This window comes from Mugil cephalus, chromosome 2, assembly GCF_022458985.1.
Source record: "Mugil cephalus isolate CIBA_MC_2020 chromosome 2, CIBA_Mcephalus_1.1, whole genome shotgun sequence".
NCBI lineage: Eukaryota > Metazoa > Chordata > Actinopteri > Mugiliformes > Mugilidae > Mugil > Mugil cephalus.
Window position 1 is genome coordinate 8,168,815 of NC_061771.1, and position 13,959 is coordinate 8,182,773.

At 41.2% G+C, this 13,959-nt stretch overlaps 2 protein-coding genes across 2 annotated transcripts; both read right to left on the reverse strand.

The window, feature by feature from the left end:
• Nucleotides 1-346: 346 nt before the first annotated feature.
• rps15a (ribosomal protein S15a) lies at nt 347-4,705 on the reverse strand. The gene is made up of 5 exons (XM_047579600.1): nt 4,641-4,705; nt 3,681-3,818; nt 3,425-3,504; nt 2,901-2,986; nt 347-476 (listed from the first exon to the last, which is right to left on the reverse strand). Exons 2-5 carry the CDS (start codon nt 3,811-3,813, stop codon nt 383-385), a joined length of 393 nt encoding a protein of 130 aa, XP_047435556.1. The 5' UTR covers nt 3,814-3,818; nt 4,641-4,705; the 3' UTR covers nt 347-382.
• Nucleotides 4,706-5,427: 722 nt separating this feature from the next.
• On the reverse strand, nt 5,428-12,578 carry notum2 (notum pectinacetylesterase 2). The gene is made up of 13 exons (XM_047578659.1): nt 12,525-12,578; nt 11,323-11,595; nt 10,864-11,185; nt 10,656-10,708; nt 10,036-10,131; nt 9,882-9,942; nt 9,124-9,236; nt 8,914-9,016; nt 8,345-8,533; nt 8,108-8,208; nt 7,449-7,596; nt 7,325-7,372; nt 5,428-6,832 (listed from the first exon to the last, which is right to left on the reverse strand). Exons 3-13 carry the CDS (start codon nt 11,181-11,183, stop codon nt 6,529-6,531), a joined length of 1,536 nt encoding a protein of 511 aa, XP_047434615.1. The 5' UTR covers nt 11,184-11,185; nt 11,323-11,595; nt 12,525-12,578; the 3' UTR covers nt 5,428-6,528.
• Between the last annotated feature and the right edge of the window lie 1,381 nt (nt 12,579-13,959).

Consider the following 13,959-nt stretch of genomic DNA (forward strand, 5'->3'; position numbering starts at 1 on the left):
AATATATCAGCAGTCTAACTGCACATATAACCACAATACAATTTTATATTTTTAATTATTACTAATGAAGCCCCTATACTCTTCCACGTGGTACTGACAGTTTGTATTTTGACCTTTTTCTCAAAGTGCATGATAAAACAAAAATCTACCCCCCCCCCCCCCCCAAAATACTCTTTCCTAATGTTCTTAGACAACTGGAAGAAGACAATGTCAGCACACTGTTCTCCAGAGATTTGTCTACGTAGGACTGCTACCGAACTTGGGACAGAATCTGCAGCATTTCTAAAACTCATCTCTCCACAGACATTTTTTTTTTACATGAAATAAGTCACAGCAGACTGCCAGCTTTCCTCTGGTTGTTTTATTTGCAGTTCTTTACATTTTAGAAAAAGAATCCAAGGATTTTGCCTCCTGTGTGTTTCCGTCTGGCTTCTTCATGGTCCATGATGCCAGCTGAGGTGGTCAGCACAATGTATCTGTGGAGAGAGGTCAATGTGTTATTTACATAATCTGATTCTATGCATTGAAGACAGCAAGACACGTAATGACACTTCAATGTCTAGGTAACAGTTACATTGAGCCTTTATCTGTAATGCATCCAAATACACCGACCCTATAATCAACCCTACTCTAAGGACAAAGAGTCTATTTCAAGTAACAAATGCTGTCAGAATCCATTTCATCCCTGTTTTAACATTATGACTCTCAGTTCAGCTGTAGGGAACAAGGCCAGCATGCTCTGTATTTTTGTCTGCAGGTTACAGTGGATAGTACACTCCCAGTGTGACTGAATTGTGCAAATCAGGACAACCACAACAGTCATCTAGCTGAGCAGCAACTCAAACATACTCCTATTTAAATGGAGAACACATTCAATGGAAAGAACATTTCCAAAACGCCTCATCTCAGAGGCAACTAGCTGCAAAGTGCGATAAAGCCAGGTTCATACTTCCGCCTACAATCTATACAGCAGGTTCAGACTGTCTATTGTGTTGACTGATGTGTACCACCCCAGATACGCAACTACATGGCATGGTAACACAGACTGCAACAACTCATTAGTCCGCTTAGTGTTCCCTCACCCACGTCTCAGTGTTTTAGTTCAATGGACACACAATCTATTCACGCACACTGGTATATAAGTTTAACCGTTTACAACAGTACAAACCATTTGAGTGACCTACAGCTGTGAGTAAGGAAACATGCAACTGACACAGCTTTTACTGTAAAGCAATATCACCTACGCTGCATGAAAACCACAGAGAGGTTGGTGGAACAAACTAAACCAGCTGGTTCAAGTGGTAACAATGGGCAATCTCCCTGATAACTGAGGGACTTTTGAAGTCCATCGGATATATCTTGTATAGATTCTTATTTTTAAAAACGAAATAACGTTTTTATGTTCATTGTGCTCACTTCTTTACAAAATGTATAATTTTATTATAGAAACAATCTCTTAATTAAAAATGACTAGATATCACTTAAACGTCAACTAAATAACGTCCTGATTTATCCACCTTCTAACTAGCTAAACGATGATACAATTAGCTTATAATTTGTTTTGATTGTGTTCTTTTTGTTAAGTTGAGATAATTATGACAGATATTTCTATTTTGGCAATATGTCAAATTTTAGGAGGAAAATAAACTGTATGAGTGCAAGTAATCACTTTCAGCTAAGTTATCAAATATATAATATACAAATATACCTCCTCTCCAGGAAGTGTGTTAAATCCAAATCACATGACCTGCTCTAATGTACGTTCTTTATAGTATGTGAAAGAAGTGTAAATTTCATCCTGTCAACAGTGTTACTACAATTTATAAATAACTTATAATTTCAATTTACTCAATTGTATATTTGTATGTATAATATTTTGAAGAACCTTTCCATAAAAATGCCATGTGGTGATTAGTTACAGGAGGCCATGTTGATTTTAGACCTGAAAACAGTCAAAAAGTCAACTATAATACCCATCAAACTATGCTTAACTCAAAACAATTATGTATTGGCCCCAGAGAAGCCCCACTTAGTCCTTTTCCTTTGCATAAAATGAATTATCCAACACCATAACAAACCTCTACTACAGCCCCCAAAGACAAAACACATTCTGACTGACAGAAACGTATCAGGGGTTTTCACCATCATGTGAAGGAGTTGCCATCAGGAATATTAGTAAAGGTATTTGAGACATGAGGAACATTGTGTTTATCAGGCAAATATAAACTATTCATTCTTGCGTCCAGCTCATCACACATAGATCTGCTCTGACAGTGGCATCAGTACAGATGGAGAATGCAACAGTCCTGCACATCTTCATGACTATTCAAATGTTCCATTTATGTTGGGACAGCATCTGAAACGTGCCAACTATTATTTTAAAATATGTAGTTTGTAGTGCTGTAAAACTGGATTCTGTGGATTCAGCTTTGGACATATGTCGGTACAACAACATATAATGAAAGCTGAATCATAGCTCGCTTCTTTTATACAAATGTTGAATAAAGATGATCATGAAGCTGAGATTGAAGATAAGATTTGATGCAGGATGGTTGTATTAGCATTTGTTTATCAAAACCCACTTAGTCCTGTTCTAGTTGGCACACATCCATAATTCAGCTGATTAAAAACTAATCACTTCAGCCTGTATCAATATAGATGGATGACTGAGCCCATTAACGCGCACTATGCAACAGTACAAACCATAAACCACCTTTTCAACTGGAGGAAGACGGAGCAAACATCATGACAGGCAAGATGACCATGCAACAAGGCCATTACATTTCATTCTTACTAATGTCTAATGATCCCTGTCTTACTTCTAGTTGGCTTTAGAGTTAATTATACTGCAGTAACTCAGTGTACAGTAAAGTATTACAGTGAGAGAATGTGATTCTCACCCGAACTGTCTTGATGGCAGCAGGTTGTTCTGCCACTTCTCCAGGTCCTTGAGCTGGAGATCAAAACGTGGGCTGATCACGCCACACTGAAGGAGAAGAAAATGGTTAAGAATCTACATTAACGCATTATGTAGCAAAAAGGACTAGACTAGTTTAACAAACAGAAATAAAATCCTTTTCACCTCAGTCACTACTTTCTCAATAAAAAGAAAGTAACTCCCTCTCATCCTACTGCCATATGATCAATGAAGAATGTGGCAAAATACACCTGACTCTTTCAGATAAAGTAATTTTATTGGATCATCCGTCAGCAGAGATGTGAATTCATGGGTGAGGGAATAGACGACATGCAGCCAGGAGCGCTGTCTGGAATTACACAGTGAGTCTATAGGGCACCTGCTCAACTTCATGAGCTACGGGGGCCTCAGACACACTACGCTCATTTACATACCAATAAATTCTTTTAAGCCTTATGCTAACATTACTAAGTCATACTGAGGAGAGGTAACTGGTAAGCTTCTTACCTTGTTCAGCCTGCCTGTGAGATTGACAACAATTTTTCCGGCTCTGTGGTCGTCAATGATCTCAAACTCACCAATGTAACCTGGGGATGAAAACAAAGTGTTAAGTAAAACACTTTAACAGTTTTATGTTTGACCTGATGGGCTACATCTCTCAACACCAGCAGCTTAACACAGGCGTCATATACTGTTCCCTAGCATGCATCATCTTACTACATCAACTCAGGCTGACAGTTTCTACCATGGAAAAGCAACTTACCGTGCTTCATCATGACGGTTAGGAAGCGCACAATAACCTTGGAGCAGGGCCTGATGAGGACCTGGCGTTTCCCACGCTTCTCAGCATTGTTGATGCTTTTGAGCGCATCTGCGAGAACGTTCATGCGCACCATGATGCCTGCAGACACAAGGATACTCGTCAGATGTGAAGAATTAGTACAGGGGCAGAGAGGCATCACCTCCGTTAACAGACAAGAGGATAACGAGCATGTTGAGTTATTGCTGATTAGAAAAATACAAAGGCGCTTTTCATTAAGAAAAAGTGTACTTTTGACTGAAACAATGTAAACGCGTCTCATGAAAAACAGCGAAAGGGCTAAAAGGAAAAGGTTAAGTCCCCACGTCCAGTTAGCTGAGCCTAGCTAGCACTACCATATAATTTCTCACGTAGATATATATATATTAACGACCTGGCTAACATGAGCCAGTTACATACGATTTTCACTCACTGGATAAATTTGTGGAAATTGCGTTGCCCTCACTTTAAACGAGACATATGTGTAAAATGCAGACTACCAGCCAAAGCATGGTCCTTCCCAAGCACTCACAGTAGCATCTTAGCTTAGCCGACTACAACCGCTATCAATACCAATGTTAGAATGAGAAAACATGTTTCCCGCGTACAAAAGCCGTCGTACACGAACTTCTGCGAAAAGCTTACACTTACGAATTGTTCAGAAATTAAATACAAGTTTATGGCAGCTAAGCTCACATTTATAAAGGCGCCTTCAACGCACCGAGTCCCAGGGCCGGGCAGAGACTCGTACGTGGACTTTGCGAGTCAAATTAAAGTTACTCGTTTTACTATACGACGCGATAACTACCTAGAACAGTCGCTATGTGTTTTTGCTCCAAAGCTGGAACATTAACATGATATTTAATGAACAGATGCTTGAGATACTTAATAGATTGAAGGTGGCAGTGTAAAAAGACATCTTACCGGTTCTGCAATATGGCGGAAAGAGGAAGTAGGAAAAAACTGCAGTGCATTATGGGAGCAAATCAAAGACATTTTAAAGTCAAGATGGTTCACGTTAACCAGGAAATGATCGCTACAGACAACATTTAAACACGTACATTACATTTACAATTACAGTTACATTTGTAACACAGAAACAGTCTCTAAAATGAAATAAAAGAAACCATTACAGCGTAAATTATATAATTTTGTTGACAAGTCAATCGAAATTAAAACTAACTAAATTAATAAAGATACGACTATTGGATAAATGCAGCGCCTCCAGTGAGAAATGTGAACAATTGCATTCATATATCAAATGCAATGCATTTGTCTATTTTAGCGCCATATTACATTACAATAGAGACAGTAAATAGTAATTAGGAAATGGTAATAGTTTTTTTTTTAATCCAAAGAAATCCGACTTAACGTAATATTTGTTGACAGCATGCAGTGCAACCAAAATAGTAAAATAGAATAGAATTTAACATAATAAAACTAGCTCTAAAAACGACCTCTTTGTTGCATACACAATGGGGTTTTGTACAAAAAAATCGAAAATGTGATCAGTTTGATTTGGGCTTTATTTTTAGATTTTTTAGTTGGGAACATTTTACCGTTTCTACTTAAGCTACTGCCCCGTTGCTTGTTTTCCTACTGAGTAAAATATATGCAGTCGACTTTTAAAAGCTTACTTCGCATGTGTGTATTCCCTCATTGAGGTTACTATATATAAAAGTCTTAACAGAATAAACAGAAGGGAACAATGTCAGAGATATGTCATATTTTTATTCACTGTTTGAACATGTGCAACAGCTTAGTTATTTCAGTACCTACATGAAAATTAAGCATCAGCCTCCAGTCACATCAGTAAACACCTAATCAGACAGGCATGACATTATGAAAGACAGATTCTGTTATGGACTGCTCCATGTAGGTTACACTAAGCGGTTACATTATCCATTTGGAGACAATGCATGTCAAATGGTTAAAGTGGCTTTATTTATTTCAAAAGATCTTAGCTATTAATGAGAGCAAATTATTGTGGTAGGACAGTAATCATCTGCTGGTTCCCACACAGAAACACAGCAAATGACACTTTTGTCTTACATGCATAGAAAATATGTAAATAGATATTATATTGCTAATATATATAAGTTAGCACAGCATTGGGCGTTAAAGTCTACAACTAAGTCACAAAAAACATCAGCATATTCGGAACTGTGCGTGCATACACAAACATTTTTTTTGTGTGTGTGTGTTTCCTTAATTGGATCAGGTAAACACATATCTGACTTGCATGCTATTATGTAAGAATCTGAATACTCAGTTATTGTATGAAAAAAAAATGTTGTATGACTATTAGGTAGAAGGGTCTAAATAAACAAAGCTTTATTCAAAGAGAATTTAAATGCTCAAAAGCTATAAGTGCAAATGTATATTTTTCTCGTCTCTGAGATTTTGCAGGAGCTTCTGTTCATTACAACTCTACTACCGTGCTCTGATGGTAAATGTTCCTGTTGAGTGATCAGGATGAGAGTGTGTTGTAGGAGGTTATGTCCAGCCATCTGCTAAAGATCAAAGCTCTACAACCAGTACAGCTGAGGGTTTAGACCAAGAGCTCTTCCCTCTGGTGTCCACTAGAAGGTGCGCTACACCACTCAAACCCAGACGCAGTGACATACCCACCAGCCAAGTCACAAAGTTAACAGACATGTGGAGCATAATGGAATGCTGAGCAGCACAAGACATAGTAACCAGATTTCTGTAGTACTTCTACGGTTACATTTAATTTTCAACACATTTTTTTTTTGTTTCATCTATTGAGCCTTAACGCGGCTCTCTCCTGATTCCCCCTCAATTTTTGCACTTAACCACCGTTACTGGCCATGCTGGCCACAGAATCTGCATCTCCCTGGGGGTCCAGGCCCAGCCTCTGGAGGTCAAGGCCCATCGCTACCAGCATCTGGAGGAGGGTAAGCTCCTGCTGGGTGGCCTGGTCCACCAAGGCCGGGCAGGTGGGGTTACACTGGGGCGACTGGCAGGTGTCCACCAGGTGGAAAGGACAACCTTTGGCGGGGGTCCGGTTGTTGCGCGTTGCTTCCAGACTCCTGTCCCAGCACTGCAGGGCCCGTGGCAGCGAGGTGCCTCTCACTTGAAAAGTCATCCAGTTACTTAAGGATCAAACAAAACAAAGAAGAAGAAGTCACAAATGAGGAATAAAGAAAGAGGCAACATTTGTGAAAAGATAAGGAAAGGGAATGGTTTGCAATATTATATGTCCCCTTTTTATGTAGGAGCAGCAAGAGTTATATGTATATAGGAGTTATAGCATATCGTAGAACTGCAACTACAAAATTACATACACTGACACGACACATTTAGCTCCTCTGATCCGAGCTCATAAAACTCAGTAAATGCACCTATCTTAGCCTGATCAGGTAAACCTAGCTAAGATTTCACTGATCCATCAGTCAGAGTGTGTTCAAGGGGCACCGAGGGGTTAGGGAAAGTGTGAAATGGCATTTGGTGACATGAAGAATTTGGCATGATGAAGGAGTGAACAGAAATAGCAGCATGAGTTCACCAAGTGAAACGGTGAGAAAACTAGGCGTGTAAGGCGTAAAAACCCATTAACATAACAGGAGTCAAACATCTGATCTTACCTTTTGGTAATCAGTGTGTGGGACAGGCAGGATGGAGCAAATACACCGCTGAAAGACACATGAATTACGGTCACTACAGGTGTTCATCTGATGAGTAACAGGATTTTGTCACTTGGGAACTTACGTAACATCTCTCAGGGAGTTTTTGAGCTCCAAGCCTAAGTTCTGTATGTACTGCCACTGCTCCTCAGACAGACTCTGCCCACCCATGTAGATGTTTTCCATTCTCAGCTGCTCCTCGTCAAACAGCCACTGCGTGACGAATAGTGGAGCTACAGGGAAAACGAAGGGTTAAAGATGCTCTGATCAGTATTATCAGAATTATGTGAATGAAGTACAGCAACACACCCACAGGGAAATACCACCTGACCCTGCAGCTCCTTTCAGCTCTATGGAGTCTTACTGATATATATTTTCTTAAGGACTTGTCTAAACAAAGAGTACTTTCCTACCTGTCCTAAACCAACCAGCAGACACCCCTGAATGCAGGCTATACGCTTTAATGTAAAGGATCTACAAAACATCACCTGTTTAATCCAACAGAGTTTTAAAAAACTGTTATTAGACTGGGCACTTGAATGTTTGTTTGAGAAGTACAGTATTTTGGTGGGGGAGGTATGAGATACATTTAAGTAAAAGCACAGAATTTATTCAGTATTTGTTTGCTTTCACTTCTGAGTTTCTGAAAGTCACAATGGCCATACTTTGGAGCACATTACTTTTGAAGTTAATTGCATGACCTGCTCTTCCAACCCCATGATAAACCTGGATACCAGCACTCACAGGTCAAGGTGGAGTATAGTCTGTGACCAAAGAGGCACTGCCACTCCTCCCCTCTCTTATAGAGCTGCCGACATCTATCAGGAACAACCCCATTCCACAGCCTGAGGAAACAATACACAGTTTGGAGATTTAAAGACAAAAGGACGTTACTGGAAAGGTTTATTTCACACTATTATACTCCTGGTCAATGAAAGTGAGTTAACACAGAAAGGCTGCCGGAGGGATGCATGTTTTTACCTGAGGCCATTCTTGATAGCATCCTCAGGTGAGCAGGAAACGGTCTCGGGGCAGTTAGGTGATCTCTCCTGCTTACTCTCTAGGAACCAGCCTGAGTCGACCAGGCCTCGGACCTGAGCCTCTGCACCAAGCTGCTCCAGCTGACTGGCCACCCTCTCAATGTTGAGAAGAACACCTGTTCCACCAGCACTGTAGGGGAGCCAAGAAAATGAATGAATAGTTTGGCTTTACCACCAACATCTTTGTTAGGGGTATCAAAATGATAGCCCCTGCCAGCTAATAGCAGGGATACGAACATTAACACAGCTAGAAGAGGGAGGCCTAAGATTTCCTAATGTTGCTAACCTGGGAAGTATGTTCACCATTACCGGACACGGCCCTTTAATAAACATTATGTCATTTATTCCCAGCTGACTGTAAACATCTTTGTTTGACAAGAGGATGCACCTGAAATAGGGCTTCTCTTGATTAATGTTAGACATGGCAATGTTCCAGATGGCACAGAGAACAGCAGCTCCCGTCCTTAAGATGTAGTCACCTTCACGCCGTGAGCAATAAAACAATCTCACCTAGTGCCAGACAGCATGACAACCTTGGCTTGCTTGATTCCTTTAGGGATGAGATCTTTGATGACCTCACGGATTATTAATGATCCCATGAAGGTGTACTCGGCTAAAACAAAGACGGAAATCAAATGACTAGAACTTCTTCTCTCACAGCCAAAGTAGGCACAGATCTGTAATTGCTCTGAAGTGACAAAATACTGAGACGAAACTTACTGGCGTTGGCATTTCTCTCCCTTTCTTTCTCCCTGCCTTGTCTTGGCCTCGGAGGTGGGGTTGGGGCAGGTCCAGTACCACTCCAGACATCACTGGAACAGTATGGGATGAATCTGCAGCCAAAGGAATCAAATGTGATTGGTTAGATTAAAGCTGTCAAGTCAGTTTCTTCTATCCTCCATTGAGGTAATAAAAACATTAGCCACTTTAAGTTACTTGTCATATTTTGTTGCAACTTTATATTTTCATTCTTTTTTTTAATTAAGCAATCGCACTTTAAACCTTGACTGATCCTGATTCACATACTTATATTAACACCTTCTCAAATTACCACCAGAAAATCTGAACTCAGTCACTCACATAAACCAGCAGATCAGAGGTAATGAATGATGATGAGGTTTGTAGGTTAGTTTAGGATTTCATCTTTGTTTTACTGTTTTGGCTCAACCTCGCTGCTTTCATAAACCTCATTTTGACTTGTCCGCAGCAGGCGGGTCTGATGGATGTCTAAATATGCAACAGTTTGCAGGCACATGTGCACTGTGACAACTTTTGTTAAGCCACATTTAAATGCCAAAGCTCCAGCTCCACACAATTGGTCCAAATAAAAACTTAATGCAGTTTAAGAAAATAATGAAATGAAAACAAAATAATGTGTTGCTTTCTCATCCCCGCTCATACAAATTCTATCCATCTTGTTAACTCATACAAATTGTGTCCATCTGCACATGCAGCCACATAAAGATACATCTACTTACACAATGTTTGCATTATGCCAGTGTGGGTTTTCCTCCACTTGAGAAGACAATATTCCGCTTCCTGTAAAAACAAAGTAACCACCGATTAGACCGATAGGAACAAAACCTGGGAACGCTTTTGACGTGCATGCTCGAACATGGCCGGCTGACCTACCACTTTTAGTCTGGGGCCACCCTGATGAGCTCATTAGACGGGGGATATTTTGGTACCTGGAATCACAGGTCTCTTTGCTGTAGCAGCACCAGCCGCCTAAAAATAACAGAGACTACTATTAGACATTCATAGGGACACCCTTGTTAGCACATCACAGAGGCCTGTGAGGAATGGAGAGTGAAATGAATACACCTATAGTTTTGCAAGACTGCATATTAACTCATAATTGGACAAGAGAGACAAATGATTCCTTCCATTTAGGAACTGTCAACACCTAATCAGTTGATTCGTTTAGACAGTCATATGAAATACTGTTGCATACAATTGAATCTGAGTTTATTAAATTTAACAAAATCTATTTATTAGGATCAATTGCTAAGTCACCTCAGATGGCTAAAATGTTGTGTTCTAGGTTGTGTAATACACAGTGTTGGATGACAATCCACATACATCTATCCCAACCTTAGTCTATCAAAGTAAAAGGCAGCAACCAGATATGGAGAAAAAGAGAAGATGACAAGACAAGATTACATCCCCATCAAAATTCCAGAGGGGGCGTCACGCCAAAGCAAGCTGACCTTTAGGGACCAAATTAACCAGTTAGGATTTTAAATACTTGCCTTCCAGAAATAACAGCCACCGGCGGCTTCCTCTGAACTCCTTAAGGTAAAACCTGTAGAGCAGAAATAAGCGGCAATGAGGAGACGGTCAAGATGTCGACCCACGATTCTGTTTAGCTTCTGAAATCGTCATGTTATTGAGTTAAAAGAAACTCCACTGGCAAAAACAGACAAATAAATCACAAGTGAAAAACGGGGAACACCTCACCCAGCTGCTGTTCCATCGTTGCATGTAACGTGGGTGTTCTTGAGGAAGTGCAGCCTCATCTCGTCTGTCTGCTGTCCAGCTGCTCGAGCTGCTGCAGCACCTGACTCAGCCGTGCCTCCACTGCCTCGAGAGCTTCCACCGCTTCCAGTACTTCCAGGACTAGCAGGAGCCGCAGGGGGAGACTGGGCAACATCCCCTCCTTGGTTTTGGTTCCCTCCAGACCTCTTTGTGGACTTACCAGTAGCTTTAGCATTACGGTTATTCTGACACCAGATGCCCCCAAGCAAAACCAAGAAAAGAACCTGGCCCAGTATCTTCATGTCTGAGGCAACGTAAAGAATAGGGGCGTGCAAAGCAACAGGTTAATTCATTCTTCACAGTATGTAACACATGGAAAATAACAACCACTCTTACCAGGATCGCTGTCAAATAACAGTCAGTGACATGGAGAAAAATTACCTTAATGAGAAGAAGAACTTTGTGCTGAGGCACCGCTGAAAAAAGGCAGAAAAAAACTGTTGCTGCTGATGAGAGAGTGAGATGTTCAGACCGTAGTGCCCAGGTGTGAGAGGAGGATGCCAGTCATGAGTAGTGACCAGGTTTTGATGAAGCCTGAACATCAGCGAGGAGCTTTATAGTGCCACCATATGGATCAGATTTCCTCCCGTTTTCTCCTGCAGCTCCTGCCAGGCTCTGAGATAAAGTGCTGACGACACACGGCGAGGGGAGGTACTGGAAGGCCGACGGCGAGGAGAAAAGATAACACACACATTACCTCAACATATTTCGAATCTTTTGCGCACACTGAGCCCTTTTCCCAGCTGACCATGGCTCAGGAACAAGCTCTCCATGCCCCCATCCCCTCTTTCTTCTCCTGCCTCACACCGTGCACCTCCGTTTGCCAGATTTTTTATTTAAATGTCTGCACGGCCCGTATAACTGCATAGCCGCTTTGTGTGGTATGTGACCCAGAGGTCACTGGTGCACACACCTCAAAGACTTTTTCTGACACAGGAATGAGTCGTACCGTAAGGTCCCCGCATGGTCAACAATTTAGCAGACACTCTCAAGGTACCGATGGTGGAGGCTCCTAATGCTTGCGGCACTGCACACTATACGTGTGTTCCTAAAGTTTCTTAAACAAGTCTCTCTACTATAAGAAACAACAACAGAGATGTGATGCTCTCTGTACCCTGTTCAGATTAATAAAGTTACTTCATTTGAACTGTTTGACTTCATTTAATACATTTACCTTTACTTAACTGCAAAATGCAATAATAAAACTTAACAGAAAAATTAACATTAGCTAAGAACAAAGCTGGCTCTAGAAAGTAATTCAGAGCCAAAAATAAATAAGCGATGCATATTAAGACTACAATGTTATAATATCAGTCTCTGTTCAGGAGAAAATGTGCCTGACCTGTTGTTCTATTTCTAAGTCACATGTGATATTGTCTAACAGCCATCATAATAAAGAAATAATACACATACTACTGCCTTATCTCTTAAGGTTTTAGATCTATTTTCCATTCTACTCGTAGGCTCATCACAGAAGATGGTCTATAACTCTACCAGCTCACTAATACAGAGATAAAACTCCATTCAAGGCATTTCTGTCCCCCAGTGAAATGTTTTACGTAGTGTTTGTAAGGATTCTTTACCCACGGTCGTGTCCCTGTCCAGGTCGGCTTCTGCAGACTCCTGGATGGCAGGTTACGTTAGTGTGCATTTGGTGATGAAGGCGACAGAGCATTTGAAACTGATCTCTGACTGTCCCCCCTGGGATGACTTTAAGGTGACGTACCACCGATCGCTGAAGGATCACGAGCCCCAGAGCTCTAAAACTCTCATCAATGAAATGCACACCATCCCAAAGTGTCAATCACAGGGAATAATGATCGCATGGAAGGCCACGGGCTGCAGGAGGGTACATTGGGTTGTCAGGGATGAAAAGACTGCAGGGTGGCTGGAGGTCTCAGAAGGAGGTGAGTGCAGGAGACAAGATTAAATATATTTTAATGCGACTAAGTCCACATCCCTCTGTGGAGACTGGGCACACAAAACAGCACATATACTCAACCAGACCAAGAGTTGAATAATAATTTCAGTTTGAAAAGCTTCACATATAAAATAGATTAAATGTCTACTAAAAAGAATTCTGTTCAAAGCATTATGTATCTCTTTTTATGGATTTATATCTAAACCATACAGTATGGGTCTGTCTGAAATAATCACCTAACCATTTAAAGACTTCAAAACAAGACTGTTTTATTTCATTGGCAGAAAAAGTAAATGGTATTTTGTCTCATTTTCGAGTGCCTCATGCTACTCTATCTACTTTCAACTGTGGCCAGAGAGAAACCAAAGCTACTCAAAAATATGTCCGTGAGATCCTATGCGCCTACGCTCAATAAAAATGCAGCCTAATGCCTATACTGAATTTGATCTACCGAGCTGAACAATTCTTCATTCCTCCAGCAGCAGCAGAAGCATGCACACCACCATCTGTCTTCCCAGAAATCAATGCAACAATCTGTTTAACAGATACCTCAAATAGCTGAAAAACGAAAGAAGTTGCTGTAAATCTATCACCGTTTCGCCAGAATGTCACGAACAGACAGATGGCATTGCTGCTATTTTGTTTTTCTTTGATATGGGATTGGACAGAATGATACGTTTTTCAGAGTGGGCTTCAGATCAATGGACTGAGCTGAATCATTTCTGGATCTCCGGTGATTCAGCTCCCGGAGCTTGTCAAACATTGTCCCTCTGAGCTTCTGCCTGACCGCTACATGTACACACGCTAAAAGTGAGACCTGACACACTTCTGGAGTCTATTACATCTGTCTCTTTACCTTTGAAAAACAAACATTTTACATAACCCGTCAGGGGCTCATGAGACACGGTGAACTTCACCCTGAAAGGGGCAGCAGCCTGACCCCTTGAGCAGCGCAGGAGACATTCTTTCTCCCATTGTGTTGTTATTTTTCACAGCCAGCCTCCAAGGTCAGGACACCTAAAGCCCGGGTGGTCCGGGCACTTTGTCTGCTGAGCATGTGTGTCATCACGAGCCTCGACAACCGAGGGCCGGCCACG